At 40.5% G+C, this 16,724-nt stretch overlaps 1 protein-coding gene across 1 annotated transcript; it reads left to right on the top strand.

Moving 5' to 3' along the window:
• The first annotated feature begins 5,274 nt into the window (after positions 1-5,274).
• Positions 5,275-16,210, top strand: LOC114561091 (vitellogenin-2). The gene is made up of 34 exons (XM_028586797.1): positions 5,275-5,314; positions 5,921-5,941; positions 6,085-6,236; positions 6,354-6,605; positions 6,694-6,855; positions 6,939-7,087; positions 7,194-7,350; positions 7,436-7,593; positions 7,678-7,843; positions 7,933-8,058; positions 8,147-8,365; positions 8,455-8,672; positions 8,770-8,867; positions 8,954-9,078; positions 9,399-9,500; positions 9,590-9,709; positions 9,808-9,994; positions 11,863-11,956; positions 12,051-12,236; positions 12,325-12,475; positions 12,560-12,761; positions 12,851-13,338; positions 13,432-13,476; positions 13,556-13,624; positions 13,718-13,924; positions 14,013-14,155; positions 14,304-14,442; positions 14,549-14,678; positions 14,765-14,948; positions 15,061-15,155; positions 15,248-15,342; positions 15,430-15,595; positions 15,744-15,905; positions 15,999-16,210. Exons 1-34 carry the CDS (start codon positions 5,275-5,277, stop codon positions 16,109-16,111), a joined length of 5,121 nt encoding a protein of 1,706 aa, XP_028442598.1. The 3' UTR covers positions 16,112-16,210.
• The last annotated feature ends 514 nt before the right edge of the window (positions 16,211-16,724 follow it).

Raw genomic sequence — 16,724 nt, 5'->3', positions numbered from 1 at the left:
GGTAGCGTACACCGCGAGGTTGTTAATAGTAGGCTACCCCCACCAAAACGTTGTTTAAAAACATGCATTTCAATTCTCATTGAAAATTAATATAAACTTGTGTAGAGAATTAGAATGCCAGGGACATGGAGTAAATATTGACAGGTTTCAGTGTAGGTTGTCATGTCAATGTGAATTGGCACATCGTCCAAATGAACCAAATGATGACTTTTAAAATTGGCCAATGTAATAAATAATCATAGGTAGTTTAGCATTATACAGGTTTGTCAGTGTTGTGCCTGAATGCGTTCATTGAACGATAGTTCATGAACTCGTTCACATTTTGGGTGAACGTGAACTGAACGTACTGTATTACTGCCTGATGAACATTACTGTGAACTCATTCATTCAGGTGTCTGTGAACGGCACGCTCTCTCAGTTTTAATGGTGCGTTCTTTTTGTCCACTGAAGTCGATTTACAAGTTGTTTTGTGGAGTTACGAACCGGAAGTTGCAAAAAGAACGCCACCGAGGTTGTATATACGACTCGTCAAGTCGTCTGAACTCAGAGGACCCCGAGTTCACTTTCAAAGATGGCTACGTCGTGCATCACACGTAGTAAACATTGTGGTTTTCTACAATTTTAAGCACTTTTTTCGTTGTTGTAACCAAATAAAGAAGTCGTACACATAGCACTGTATACTGCTACCTTTAGGCATGTCGCTACAGTCTTATTATGAGTTAAATACTGCCTAATTAGTTATTTTGTAGCTTGTGCAGCTGAAATTGGCTAGAGACGCTCGGTTGCTAACAATGGCTTTAAGCCGAGTCTTGAGCAGAAAGCAGAGCAGTAGCCTAACGTTAACATTAATCAAAACATAATTTTCATGTATCAAACTGTGAAATATATTTGTGTAATATGTCAATAACTGGGTGAATAGAATCCTAAATGTTACTAAAAATGTTACAAAAATCCATCTTTTCTCCGACTCGTAGTATTGTGTAACAAAAAGAACGCAACAACCCACGGTTATTTGTTTTTCGACATGGATGTGACGTCACACTCAAGCTACTAGTCGCGATTACAAGACAAAAAGAACGCACTATAACTTCGTTCAATAGGGTGCCAGATTTCTATAGAGCGTTCCAGATGAAAACCTGGCTAAAACACACCGTAAACAGGCATTAATATGTAGCGGAAAAAACACCCAATCTGGCAACACCAGCCACCGGTGTCGCAGGGTCGCATGTGTCATCAAAACAAAAAGCAGCATGGAGGCGACGAAGCAGCAAGGAGGCGTTGTATGATCATTTAAACGAGTTTTAAGGTTAAAGGTTGGTGAGGATGGGAAAAATCTTTTTTTTCTTTCTGTGCAAACTTTGCCCGCCGGCTTTCAAAAAGAAAATCCGCACTTCAGTCACATCCACAGCAAACCTATAACGGCACATTGAACTGAAGCAACATGGGAAAAAAGAACTATGAACTAGTTCATTTTTGGAACTGTGAACTTAGTTCAACATTTTGAAGTATGAACTATGAACTGAACGAGTTCATTTTAAAATTTGTGAACTTCATGTAGAAAGTGAACTTTCCCAACACTGAGGTTTGTTACCTTGTAAAAACATTAAGGAAATCCAATATGCTTTTTAGAAAGACATTAATACCACACACTACAGTGTCTGTCATATTCAGTGCTACAGCAGTAGTTGAGATGCCTTGTTCAATGATCAATGAACAGGAAGAAGCAAAGAGAGTACTTCCTTTAAAATTTAATTCCCAGCTGCATGGACACGTTACTGACTGTCAATCTGATTACACATATGGCACTTTGCTACAAAACCATACCCCTACATATTAAATATCATTCTCCTTTGCGCTAATTTATGCAAAGCTTCAGAATACTGTTTTAGTTCACCAATCCAGACCATGTGGTAGCCTTCATGGCTCAGTGATGTCACCAATGTAGCCAATGTGCTTTAAGACACTTAAATATATTGTACTGAACTTAAAGGGGGAAACCCTAATATTACTCTAGAAAACTGGTGAGTACATTTGTGGTAAAAAAAAAAAAAGTACTTGATGATAAATACACTGCTCAAACAAGTTCCTTGACTCTCCAGCTGAACCAGAATGCTGCAGCGTGTGTACTGACAAGAACTAAGAAAAGAGATTATATTTCTCCTGTATCAGCTTCTCTGAATTGGCTTCCTGTAAAATCCAGGATTGAATTTAAAATCCTTCTCCTGACCTACAAAGCTCTCAGGCACCAGCATATCTTAAAGCGCTCATAGTACCTTATTGTCCCACTAGAGCACTGCGCTCCCAGAATGCAGTTACTTGTGGTTCCTAGAGTCTCTAAGGCCATGTCCACACGTACCAAAACGATCTTTCCCCGTCTTCCCTGGCATCGTTTCAAGAACAGTTGCGTCCAAACAGATCCATTTGTAAATGACTCATCACGCTACTTCATATTCTAGGCCTATAGGTGGCGCTGTTTCTGCTACAGAAATTCACCAAAAACGGAGAACAATCAACGGAGCGTGTGCATAAAGCTTGTGCGCTGTATACAAACAGACAGTAGAAGAAGATGCCAAACACAAGAAGAAGACGATGAAAATGGCTAGTGCAAGGAAACCAGAATCGTTTGTGTGGACCGATAGTGAATTATTGTTGTTGTTATGAGACGTCGTCGCGGGATAAGAGGTCGAGGCTAGAGGTCGAGGCCGCAAGGGCAGCATTTCCAAATTTTTTCACCCTGGGACCAGAATTCAAAAAAGTGCGTCTTCAGGCAGTGCGTTTACAGGATTCATTTGGACGATTGGCCAAAACGATGCAAAACTTGCGTTTATACCAAAAAGCGTTTCTGTTTGTGGATGGCCCCTAAAAGTAGAATGGGAGCTAGAGCCTTTACCTATCAGGCTCCTCTCATATGGACCCAGCTCCCACTGGGTTCAGGAGGCAGACACCGTCTCCACATTTAAGAGTAAATTTAAAACTCTCCTCCTTGATAAAGCTTATAGTTAAGGAGTGAGGAGTTGCAGCGTTCGCCTAGACCGGCAGGGGAGGGTGTATAGCCACAGACACGGCACCCCTTCTCTTCTCTGCTTCTCTTTATAGTCGTCAGATTGATCTACCAACCCTTATAGAGCTGGCTCAGGTTTGCGTTAGACCAGCTCTTAGTTATGCTGTTATAGTTTTAGACTGCCGGGGGACTTCCTTTGACATACTGAGCTCCTCTCTCCCCTCTCTTTCCATCTGTGTGCATTCATGTCCCAGTAATGCTTAGCTCCGGGGAGCTTATTCCCCGGAGTCCTTTTTTTCTCGCCTCGCAGTTTTCCTTGGATTGGAGTGGCACCTTAATCATGGTTGGAGCTGCCGCCGTGGCCTTGGTACGCCCTGAACTGATACTATTATTTCTAGTCATAGCTCTATTATCTTTATAATTGCCACTGTTCATCATACCAACTGCTATAATTATTGTGAATCATATTTCTCTATATCTGTATGTATCAGTGTCTCTGTGTTCCAACTGGCACCGGCAGATGCCGGCCTGCCAAGAGCCTGGGTCTGTCCGAGGTTTCTGCCTAAAACGAGGTTTTCCTCGCCACTGTTGCACTAAATGCTTGCTCTTGGCAGAATTGTTGGGTCTTTGTAAATTATAGTGTGGTCTAGACCTACTCTATCTGTAAAGTGTCTTGAGATAACTCTTGCTATGATTTGATACTATAAATAAAATCAAATTGAATTAAATAGAAAGAAAGGCTTCTTGACTTGATTTTGATGCATTTTGATTATTTAGAACATTGTGAGGATAAAAGTTAAGTAGGCTAAACATATGTTGGAGAGTTATTTGGAGAGTCAACGGTTGAACTGATAAAATTGCAGGTCACAACACAGTGACATTTTATTGAAAGACTATTGGATTAGATAACATGTTTGGATTTTGGACATTGGGATGTTTTTTTGTCAAGAAAGCCAAAAGTCAGGTTAAGATAACTTGTTATGTCAGACCTGCTTTTCATTTTGGCGCCCATGTAAAAGGTCACACAGCCCGCAAGCACGGCTCGCCACGCTGCTCGAGCCATGTCCTGCCTATTTTCTCAGTGAGGTGTGCTGTTCATAGCACAAATAGACAGTAAAGTCATATTGTTAGCTAGCAAGGGATATTCGGATGTGTACGTGCAGGAGGAAGGATTAATCAGGACAAGAGTAGCCTATAACGTTTATCTTCCTTTACTGTGGAGGATGGCAATATTTGTAGAACGCTCTAACCCTAACACATTTTCCGAGCCCACACCAGAGCCAGCGGGCGATCACAACTATAAAAATGTGCTTCTTGGTTTCCAAGATTTCAGAAAGGAGGAGGTTAATCTTTGCTTAATTATAAATCTTATTTTTCTTCTTGCCAAATTCCTTATTCGTAAATGCAGGTTTAGAAACTCTGAACCTTCCTTTGCTGCATTTAAAAATGGGCTTGACCATTATTTAGATAATATCAGACCCTCTTCCAATGTTAAAGGCATGAAAACTGTGTCATTGTACTCTTTTTGTGGTCTCATAATATTGTATAATGGCAAATGTGAACAATTTATGGTGTTGTTGGATGGCTTCATTGCTGAGCTATATGTATCTCCCCTGGCAATGGCATAAGCTTTTCAGTTGTATTTGTGCTGACGTTATTGTAATGTTAGCTGACACCTTTTACTATACTGTATTATGTCTTACGTCTAAAGCATATAGGCCATATAGCCATGTGTAGAATAGGCTATGTCACAGACTTGAAAACATTATTTCTTTAATTTCTTTTTACAATAAAGCACACCCTTTTCTGTCTAAACTAAATATAAATGAATGACCAGAGAGGAGAACCGAGGAGCACAGAAAGACCATGATGTGTGATGTAGGTATGAACACACACACACACACACACACACACACACACACACACACACACACACACACACACACACACACACACACACACACACACACACACACACTTTTTCATAGACATATCATTTTGGTATGAATCTCGCTCGTCCCAAAGTCCAGTTAATAAGCTCCATTAAAAGAAAAAATCTGGACCTCACTAATTTTAAAACCCTGGATATGACCCTGTCTGTGACATTTTCCTTCGTGTTTTACTCCGTTCGTCTAATCTGCAAGGTCAGGGCATGGTAACATCAATAACAAGTAAAGCTGATATTTAGTTAATGATACATTTTAATGGGAACACAGCCAGCAAAAACTGGCTATAAGGAAGCCCCTGGTTGCAGTTGTCCACTATCACCAGTCATGAGGGTGCTTGTGCTCGCCTTCACTGTGGCCTTTGCTGGTAAGTATTTCTTCATGCATTTTAAACTAAATCAACTTAGGTTTAACTTTAAATTAAATTAAAGTTCTGAAAATGTAGTTTTTTTGTATAATGATATAATAGACATGTAGATGAGTACATGGCAAGAATGATCTACTGATATTGTGTTTATTAGGACAAAAATAAGAAACTGCACTTGCTGACAGTGTAATTTTGTTTATATGCTAGAGCAGAAAAATAAACAAGTTCTTTAGTTTTATCAACATGCTTGTAGGTTAATACATCAAAATAGAGGAATAGCAATATATTTAGATTAGAGATTAGTTTCAGTTTGATATATTCTATATGTAGCTTCAAACAGTTTCTGATCTATAATCACTCACTAGCATTGTTTTTATATACTCTTTAATTATCAATTCCATTTAAATTCAAGTTTTAAGCTTTATTTCACAATAAGCCCTGACACCAGAGGACACCACAGACGTTGTATTTTCATTTAGTGATAACTTATTAATATGAAACCACCTTTTAAAGATGATCAATTCCCTTTTTAATTATTATTTAATTTACATAAAATAACATTTTATTCCTGTTTTATAAATAAATAACCTTTTTTCTATTTTGTAGCGGCTAACCAGGTCAACTTTGGTAAGTTGTTATGCTATTATGTTAAAAATGTAATTCTGGTGTGTAAATATAGAACGTTTCTGATTCTCAGTTTCAACATTTTATTGAAATGTAAATTAATTAAAATATAAATAAAAAGTTTGTTTTCTTATCTATTATTGCAGCTCCAGAGTTTGCCACTGGAAAGTCCTACGTCTACAAATATGAGGCCTTTGTTATGGGCGGCCTTCCTGAGGAGGGTCTGGCACGCGCTGGAGTTAAAGTCATCAGCAAAGTTTTAATCAGTGCTGAAAGTGCTGACACCTTCGTGCTGAAGGTAAACAACATGAATAACTAGGGTTAGGGTTAGTCAGTGAACTAGAATAAAGATTTTCTAAGTGGCTTATAAACTATCAAGTGTTCAACTCATTCAAACTGTCACTCCTCCTTACAGCTTATAGACCCGGAAATCTTTGAGTACAGTAACATCTGGCCCGAAGATGCTTTCATCCCAGCCACCAAGCTCACCTCAGCCCTGGCTGCTCAGCTCTCGACACCCATCAAGTTTGAGTATGTGAACGGTGTTGTCGGCAAAGTGTTTGCACCCGCTGGCGTCTCTGAAACTGTGCTGAATGTCTTCAGAGGAATCCTCAACATCTTCCAGCTGAATATCAAGAAGACTCAGAACGTCTATGAGCTGCAAGAGGTACAAATAACTCATTTTCATAGTGTTCCACCCACAAAATGCCACATTGCTTGAACTGAAAAACTGTGTTTGGATTTTTGTGAACTAGCCTGGAGTACAAGGTGTGTGCAAAACCCACTACATCATCAGTGAGGACGTAAAGGCTGACCGCATCCTGTTGACCAAGACTAAGGACCTGAACCATTGCCAGGAGAGAATCATTAAGGACATCGGCTTGGCTTACACAGAGAGATGTGCTGAGTGTGAGGCTGTAAGTGCAATTTTCCTCTCACTTCATACTCTCTAATACAGTACACTGCTGGTCTGACAATATTGTGGGTCTTGTCAATGCAGAGAGGAAAGACCCTGAACGGAGCTACTGCTTTTAGCTACATCATGAAGCCAGCAGCCACAGGTTCTTTGATCTTGGAGGCAACTGCTACAGAGCTCATCCAGTTCTCACCTTTCAACATCATGAATGGCGCTGCCCAGATGGAGGCTAAGTATGTGGTTTAAATGAAAAAGAAGAATGCAATAAAAGTGACGTCAGTGCTATACTCTGCACAAAATGTCACTGCAGATTGATGTAGTGCTGATGTATAATCACAGGCAAATCCTGACCTTCATTGAGATTGCGACGGACGCAGTGGAGCACATCAGAGCTAATGTTCCATATGTTCACCGTGGATCCCTGCAGTACGTGTTTGACACCGAGCTTCTCCAGATACCCATCCAGCTTCTGAAGATCAGCAATGCCGAGGAACAGGTACTTCAGGAAATATTCCCTTTGTTTTTAGAATTCATCCTGTGGCAGCAAATTTTAATACGGGAAATGTTTTGTTTACTGACAGATTGTTGAGATTCTAAACCACCTGGTGACTTCCAATGTGGCCATGGTCCACGAAGATGCCCCTCTGAAATTCATTGAGCTCATCCAGCTGCTACGTGTGGCCAGATTTGAGAGTATTGAGGCCCTCTGGACTCGGTTCAAAGCTGAAGCCGAATACAGGTAACTGCGACTTTTATTCAGAGAAGAGCCAGGAAAAAAAACATGCCATGGATATTATAATAATATAATATTTCTCTTTCCCAGGCACTGGATCCTAAATGCTGTCCCTGCCATTGGTACTATTGCTGCTTTGAAGTTCTTCAAGGAGAAGTTCCTCGCTGGGGAGTTGACTATTGCCGAAGCTGCTCAAGCACTTCTGGCATCTGTCCAAATGGTGACAGCCGACCTGGAGGTTATCAAGCTTGCAGAGGCAAGTCAATGTTAAAAGTTTTCTTAAATATTTGTAATGATGTGAGAACTGGGACGCATAATCAGTTCTTTATTTTCACCACTCGTCAGGACCTGGCCATGAACCCCAAGATACAAAAAAACCCAGTTCTGCGTGAGATTGCCATGCTGGGCTACGGCACCCTGGTTGCTAAATACTGTGCAGAGAACCCAACTTGCCCAGCTGAACTAGTGAGGGTATGTAGCTTTTTTTTAATACATGTTTTATATAACTTAAGTTATAACATCAGTGACACAAATGTTGTTTTTTCTGTTGCTCCCACAGCCCATCCATGAACTTCTTAACCAGGCTGTTGCCAGAGGTGAAATTGAGGAGGTCATTATCACTCTCAAAGTCCTGGGTAATGCTGGACATCCTGCCAGCCTGAAGCCAATCATGAAGCTCCTGCCTGGCTTTGGAAGTGCTGCTGCTGGCCTGCCACACAGAGTTCACATTGATGCTGTTTTGGCCCTGAGGAACATTGCTAAGAAGGAGCCCAAGATGGTGAGACTACATTTTGCAATTCCTTCCATTACTAAGAATGAATACACTTAAGACATGTTTTATTTATAACATTCATCTTTGTGAATTAGATCCAGGAAATGGCTCTTCAGCTGTTCATGGACAAGGCTCTCCACCCAGAGCTACGAATGGTTGCTGCTATCGTAATGTTTGAGACCAAGCTGCCAATGGGTCTGGTGACTACTCTCGCCAATGTCCTCTTGAAAGAAAATAATCTGCAGATCGTTAGCTTTGTCTACTCCTACATGAAAGCCATGACCAAGAACACCGCTCCTGATTTTACCTCTGTGTAAGAACTTACATAATATTTAATTTTGCAGGTTTTGGTTTGCTATTTAAACATGTCAGCACAAATAATTGCATATATTTTATTGTTCTACTTTCAGTGCTGCTGCCTGTAACGTTGCTGTGAAGATCCTTAGCCCCAAATTTGACAGAATGAGCTATCGCTTCAGCAGAACTTTCTATTTAGATACCTACCACAGTAAGAGCACAACAAGATAATAATTTGTCATCAGAGCTTTTAGATTAAAACATGGGTTTTGATGGTTCTCATATTTTGCCCTACAGACCCCTTGATGATGGGTGCTGCTGCTAGCGCCTTCTATGTTAACAATGCTGCAACTCTTTTTCCAAGAGCCATTGTGGCCAAAGCTCGCACCTACTTTGCAGGAGCTTATGCTGATGTCCTTGAGGTATGACAATCATGTCTTACATAGCTAATTAACAGAACCAAAGGCTCTCATATATCTGGCATATGCCACTCCCATCTTATACACATTTGCACAATGCAAATGTGTCAAATCATAACAGCAAAAAGGAAATTTAGCTAGCCTTTAGAATTAATGTCTACATCTCAGGCTGTTTACCAATGCCATGAATCCTAACTTTAACATAACAGATTTGAATTTTCTGTCAACAAGCTTCATTTTTTTGGCTATATGCACCTTGCACATTATATTTTTAGTAATAATTTTTAAAATACCAACCCATCAAATAATTTTCCTTCTTTCAGATTGGAGTAAGAACTGAGGGAATGCAGGAGGCCCTTCTGAAAATACAAAAGTCTCCAGAGAATGCTGACAGGATGACGAAGATGAAACAAGTTATAAAGGCTGTAAGTTAAAGAGATGATGATAATATATTTATACATTTTTTCAATCAAAACACATATACAGTTTATTAACTGTTTTCTTTTTTGCACAGCTTTCTGAGTGGAGGGCTCATCCTTCCAGCCAGCCCCTGGCCTCTGTGTATGTGAAATTCTTTGGACAGGAAATCGCATTTGCCAACATTGACAAAGCCATTATTGATCAGATTATTGAGGTACGGCATATTCTACTGTAACTAGTCTACTACCTGCTAAGTAATCAATGGTTATGAACTGAATATCTGATGTCCTATGAGCAATTTTGTGTTTACAGCTTGCCAGTGGACCAGCAATCCACACTTATGGCAGGAATGCTTTGAATGCTGTGATGTCTGGGTTCGCATTTCATTTCACAAAACCACTGCTGGTTGCTGAGGTTCGTCGCATCTTTCCCACCACCATTGGTCTGCCCATGGAGCTCAGTTTCTATACTGCTGCTGTGGCTGCTGCCTCTGTTGAACGTAAGTTGCACTTGTGGAGCTTAAAGGTAAAATATATACTATTCTGTAAACATAGTGTTTAAAATTGGCCCCTCCCCCACGACTCAGAGTCAGCAAGTGAGAGAGAGAGAGAGAGAGAGAGAGAGAGAGAGAGAGAGAGAGAGAGAGAATGAAGAGAGGAAGCGCACAAGTGAAACAGTTGTTTCACGGTGGTTATGTTCTAAACAGAGATCGGGACTTGAGTCTGAGACTTGGACTCGAGTCGCACTTAAATCGCACAAACAGCTGACTTCAGACTTGACTCGGACTCGACCTAAAATACTTCAGACTTGACTTGCGACTCCTCCCAAAAGACTTCAGACTCGAGTTTCGAGACTCGTCAACAACATGTTTTTATGCAATTATTGCTTTTTAAATCGCAATGTATTCATGTATTTCTATTTTCTTTTATTGGCGCATATAAGTTGGGGAAACGTATGACGAGTAATGTGAAAGAGACATTACATTTAGCACATATAGTCATAGGTAACAAGCTAACCATCGCAAAGTGTTGTGCTAATGCTGGGGACAGGTAGATTGTATCTGTATAGTTAGTAGTTGCTGAGGCTCAGACATCCATGGCGCACAGGAGGCGGGACGCACGGATCCATCTCCCTAGGAACAAATGCTGTGTGTCGGGTGGGCAAACTCATGTGATGCGTATTGATCCCTTGGATGGTTTGTAGACTATTAAGTGAACAAGGCGTACCCGGTCCACCAAACACTGGGCCGTCTTGACTGTCTTAATTCTGCACATATTTCTGTTACTGTAGTCGTATTTACTATTTCATTATTTCATCCATGCGTGGTGCATCGGATCCGTGCATACCGTCATCTGCCGTGGAGACGCTGGCCTCACTAACCTCTCCTCCTCTGAGTCGGGTCTCCCTCGCACTCAGTTTCACACTTAGAAAATAAATAAATTGCATTACATCAGTCAGTTCAAACTGCTTATTGTGCGTAATTTGGACTGACACTGAGATGCATGTTCTTCTGTAACTGGTGTGGCGCTGCCACTATTCTCTTGATTTCCACTTCAACATTTTTTGGAGTGAAAGAGACGTACATTTAGCATATATCGCCACAGGTAACAAGCTAACCATTGCAACGTGTTGTGCTAATGCTGGGAACAGGCACATTGTATCTTTAGTTATATCCATGTGATGTGACAGACTTAGGTTAATATTTATAATAATAATAAGGGTTAAAGGGATGTGTTAAGTAGACCCCATAAAGTTATCCTACAACTGATTTTGATACTGTACTGTATGGATGGTAGCTACAGGACATGCTTTGAATTCATAAGATTTAACAATACAGTGTAAGGGACAGATCAGATGGCCAGAGACTTGAGACTTGACTTGGACTCGTGACAAAAGACTTGAGACTTGACTTGAACTTGCCCCTCAAAGACTTGAGACTCGATTTGGACTTCCAAAAAATGACTCGTGAACATCTCTGATTCTAAAGCACAAATAAACAAACCACACTTCTGAAGGAAGGTTTCACATTGCCGGATTATGAGAGGATGCAGAGCTTCATCCTGTCAGTTTCCGTTTGTGTATCAAAAAACCTGTTTGGTGGTATGAGACGCCGAGGGGTACAGCGGACGCTGTTATTGGCAAGGGTTACACACCCATGTGGGGCCAAAAGGCGTTTTGCTGATGCTGAGGGCAGGTTCTCTGTAGATACAGAATCCACCACAAACTTATTGTGGGTCATAAGTGATGATTGAGAGATGACCTTTGTATTAATCTGTTTTTTTAGGAAAATCTTACATATTATACCTTTAACTGTTGCTGGTTTGAGGAAATTATTTATACAGATAGTGAAAATGTTATTTTTCACAGTCCAAGCCACTGTGACACCACCTCTGCCTGCGGACTTCCATGTTGCCCAGCTTCTGAAGTCTGACATCAACATCAGGGCTGCCATTACTTCAAGGTAATCTAGGTGCAGCTTATTAAGATTCTTCTCATCAGTTGAAAACAAATGTTCTTAGGAAAATCCTACTAAAAAATGTTTCTGTCCCTTGCAGTGTGTCCATGCATACCTACGCAGTTATGGGAGTGAATACTGCTTTCGTCCAGGCTACCCTGATGTCAAAAGCCAGAGTTCACACAATTGTTCCTGCAAAGATGGAAGCAAGAATTAACATGATTAAGGGGAACTTCCAGCTGCAGTTCCTGCCTGTTCAGGGCATCGATAAGATTGCAACTGTATTGTATGTACTTTTCCTTGTCAGCAAGTGTCATTTATCACCCAGTTTTGAAATTCTGTTTTCTTAAAACAATTTTTCCTTCCTCCAACAGTGTTGATACTATTGCTGTTGCAAGAAATGTGGAAGATCTTGCAGCTGCCAAAATCACACCAGTGGTTCCAGCTGAAGTTGCAGCAAAGACATCAAGGGAAACCTTTTCTTCAAAGATTTCAAGGATAGCATCCTCTCTGGCTGGTGATATGGTGAGTTTGATTCAATTACATGTTCCAACACAAACACTAACCCTGCATCAAATTAATGTGGTGACCTCTGTTGTTCTTTTACAGTCAGTGTCATCTGAAATCCTTCCTGTTGACCTGCCAAGTAGAATTGTCCCCAAGGCCTTTGAAAAGAGAATGTGTACTGTAATCAAAACCTTTGGAATCAAGGCCTGCACTGAGATTGAATCTCGCAACGCAGCCTTCATCAAAAACTGCCCACTCTACACCATAATTGGAAAACATGCGGTCATTGTTGAGGTTGCTCCAGGCAAGTGAAATGGATGACATTAAATTACTAATATAAGTCATTTTGTAAGAAGTTGCTAAAAAGTAAGATATTTATCTATTTGGTTTAAGATGCCGGACCAGTCATCGAGAAGATTGAAATTGAGGTTCAGGTTGGAGATAAGGCAGCAGAAAAGATCCTCAAAGTGATTAACCAGAGTGAGGAAGAGGAAATAATTGAGGACAAAAACGTCCTGATGAAACTCAAGAAAATCCTGGTTCCTGGTCTGAAGAACTCCAGCTCAAGCAGCTCCTCCTCCGCATCATCCAAGTCCTCCTCCAGCTCCTCCTCCAGCTCCTCCTCCAGCTCCTCCTCCAGCTCCTCCTCCAGATCCTCCTCCAGCTCCTCCTCCAGCTCCTCCTCCAGCTCCTCCTCCAGATCCTCCTCCAGCTCCTCCTCTCGCTCCAAGAGCAAGGTAGTCGGCAAGGCATCAAAGAGACTGAGCAGCTCCTCCAGCGCACGCTCCAGCAGTGCTTCAAGCAGCCAGTCTTCTCTCGTGTCCAGCAGCTCCAGCTCCAGCTCCAGCTCCAGCTCCTCCAGGTCCAGATCATTGTCCAAGGTGAGACAGCTTTACCTCAGAGCATGTAAAAAAAAAAACAGTATACTCAAAAAAATATGTGAAAGAACTAATCTACAAATGTTTCTATTGCAGCAACAACTGTATGAAATGAAGTTTATGAAGAACCACATCCACCAGGTAATTATCAGATTGATGAGACAGCCACATCGTGTACATCATGTTGGAGCAGGCTAATGTATGGTTTCTTTGTTTGCAGCATGCCCTCTCCACAGCCCGTGCCAACAGCAAGAGCAGTGCCTACAGCTTCGAGACCATCTACAATAAGGTAAGTCATCAGACCAAGCCATTTACAGTCTCTTGTATTCGGTTGGAAAAATCTAAACTTTCATTAATATCAATCTCTGGTTTTCACTTTAAGGCCAAGTACCTCTCTAATGCTCTCGATCCTGTTGTGACTATTCTCATCCGTGCCGTGAGAGCTGACCACAAGGTTCAGGGATACCAGATTACAGCTTACTTTGACAGAGCTACTGCCAGACTTCAGATCATTTTTGCCAACCTGGATGAGAATGACAACTGGAGAATCTGTGCCGATGGTGTGATGCTGAGCAACCACAAGCTGATGGTAAAAACTTAGATTTGGTGATTCACCATCAGTTGTTTGACATCTATGTGAAGCTTCAGATTTAAACTCTAATTTAAATTTCTCTTAGGCCAAGATTGCCTGGGGCATTGAGTGCAAACAATACAAGACTGAGATCACGGCTGAGACTGGTCTTGTGGGTAAAGACCCTGCAGTCGGTGTTAAGGTTGCCTGGGACAAACTTCCAAAGAGAATGATGCGCTATGCAAAAAGGTAATGTCACAAACTAAGCAGATTTCAAAAATGGTATTCTGTATAACTTTCTTTTGGCATGATTTCATTTTCATTTTCCAACACACCTATCTACCATATATTTATTAATATTCTTTCTTAAATAACCTTTACTTTTATACCTACCTAGGATCTTTCAGTACATTTCCTGCAACGCTATGGAATATGGAATAAGCCTGGTAAAGGCCAAAAATGTTCGTAATCAGATCAGACTGTGTGTGGTTGCTGCTTCTGAGACAAGCCTGAATGTTGTGCTGAAGACACCAAAGGTGTAGTTTTATTGCACATTATTTGCACACAGAAAATGTCTGCATCATGTTTTGTCATCGATTTACTACACACTTCACAACCGTTTCTTATATTTTTATATCACAGAGGACATTATACAAATTTGGTGTGGCTCTCCCTATTGCTCTGCCAATTGGTGACACTGCTGCTGAGCTAGAATCCTACCAAAGCAATTGGGCTGACAAGATCTCCTACATGCTCACCAAGGCTCATGCAGGTGCAAAAATTTAAAGAAACATCTTTTACTGAATTGTCAGGCTGAACATTAAATAGCTAACTTACGATTTATCTTTTTCTTTCCAGCTGAGTGTTCCATGGTCAAAGACACAGTGATCACATTCAACAACAGGAAATACAAGAACGAGATGCCCCACTCTTGCTCCCAGGTGTTGGCTCAGGATTGTACCCCGGAACTTAAATTCATTGTTCTGCTGAAGAGGGATCAACCAGAGGAACAGAACCAGATCAATGTGAAGATCGGAAACATGTATGAACAGCAAGTATTTATATCTTTATTGAAGGAATTGTCCCCCAAAAAGACAAACAATCCAGAAAAAAATTGTAATTTCAAAACATGTATTTCAATTGTTTTCCAACAGTGATGTGGACCTGCAGCCGAAGGGCAGTGTTATCATAGTGAAGGTTAACGGAGTAGAAATCCCTATCAGCAACCTGCCATATCAGCATCCCACAGGTTTTTGTTTTTAAATTTAAATTTAACATGCTATAATTATTCAAATGTTGAAAATTAAAAATAACATTTATATATATTTGCAATCATTTTAGGCAAAATTCAGATCAGACAGAGAGGTGAGGGCATTGCGCTCCATGCTCCCAGTCATGGTCTCCAGGAGGTCTACATTGATCTGAACGAGCTGAAGGTGAGACAAAAAAATCTGACTACTTAAATTTAGATTTATTAATCTCCATACTGGTAATGGAGCAAACGCTGAACTGTTTTTTCCCAGGTCAAAATTGTGGACTGGATGAGAGGACAGACATGTGGACTCTGTGGAAAGGCTGATGGCGAAATCAGACAGGAGTACCGCACACCCAACGAACGCCTGACCAAGAACGCAGTCAGCTACGCTCATTCCTGGGTTCTGTCTGGAAAGAGCTGCCGGGATGCCTCTGGTAATACTTACAGTACCTGCTTCACCCTTCCTATTAAAATAACATGTATACTCTGAATGGTAAAATGAAGCATTTAAAGAAACTAATAAAAAACTGCTTTATGTATGTATAATTACAGTGCTTACCTTCATTTTTCACCCTTTTCCAGAGTGTTACATGAAGCTTCAATCTGTGAAGCTGGAGAAGCAGGTGATCCTCCATGGCCAAGAGTCCAAATGCTACTCTGTTGAGCCTGTGCTGCGCTGCCTGGCCGGCTGCATGCCTGTGAGGACAACGACTGCCACTGTTGGCTACCACTGCCTGCCCACTAGTGAGTCTGCAAGAAATCATCGCTGGTTAATAAAAATTAGTAAATATGATGATTATATGGCACCTAACTGCTTTACTTTCTCCATTTCTGTAGATTCTAACCTGAACGTCTATGAGGGTCTGAGCAGCATCTACGAGAAGAGCATTGACCTGATCGAAACAGCAGAAGCCCACCTGGCCTGTCGCTGCGCTGCTCAGTGCGCTTAATCTCATGTTCTTCAGTCATATTAAGTTTACTTTTTGTTTCATACAAGTATTTTGAAATACTTTGTTTGAACTGTAAATTTCAATAAATTGCAGACCGGAGGAAACGTGTCTTCTTTACAAAAAATATTCTAGTAATTTTTTTGCAAAATGTATGCTGACTTTGTTCATCCATTATATTCATTACCACACACCAAATTCACACAAAACACTCTTCAATGCTAAACATACAATGTGGAGTATGAATGTGGCTCCAGGAGAGTATAAGAGTCCAAAATATGATGAGAAAATAATAATTGTGTAAGTGCACTATATTTTTGAATATTGTTAAAATAATTGTTTTTTTTTGTGATCAAATTTTTATTTTATTTTAAAGAGACAGTACGTACAGGTATGTATACGCTTCAGAAATAGAGCACAAAACATATATTCACATACCTACCTATATATAGAAACATATGATTTAGAGCTAAGAGGAAGAAAAGAATGAATAACAAAAATAAAAAAAAAAAAAAAAAAAAATGAAAATGAAAATGAATTAAAAATAAATAAATAAATAAATAAAAAATAGAATAACTAAATAAAACCCCAGACATAACCCACCCACCCCCTGGAT

The sequence above is a fragment of the Perca flavescens genome, chromosome 9 (genome assembly GCF_004354835.1).
Source record: "Perca flavescens isolate YP-PL-M2 chromosome 9, PFLA_1.0, whole genome shotgun sequence".
NCBI lineage: Eukaryota > Metazoa > Chordata > Actinopteri > Perciformes > Percidae > Perca > Perca flavescens.
Note: the sequence above shows the minus strand (reverse complement) of the source record. Positions and strands in the feature narration are given on the sequence as shown.

Excerpts from the sequence above, each read along its gene's own strand:
- LOC114561091 (XM_028586797.1), top strand. The coding sequence starts at position 5,275 with ATGAGGGTGCTTGTGCTCGCCTTCACTGTGGCCTTTGCTG. Across the intron at positions 9,501-9,589 it reads TGAAACAAGTTATAAAGGCT|CTTTCTGAGTGGAGGGCTCA; the intron begins GTAAGTTAAAGA and ends TTTTTTGCACAG. Across the intron at positions 13,925-14,012 it reads TGAGCAACCACAAGCTGATG|GCCAAGATTGCCTGGGGCAT; the intron begins GTAAAAACTTAG and ends AATTTCTCTTAG.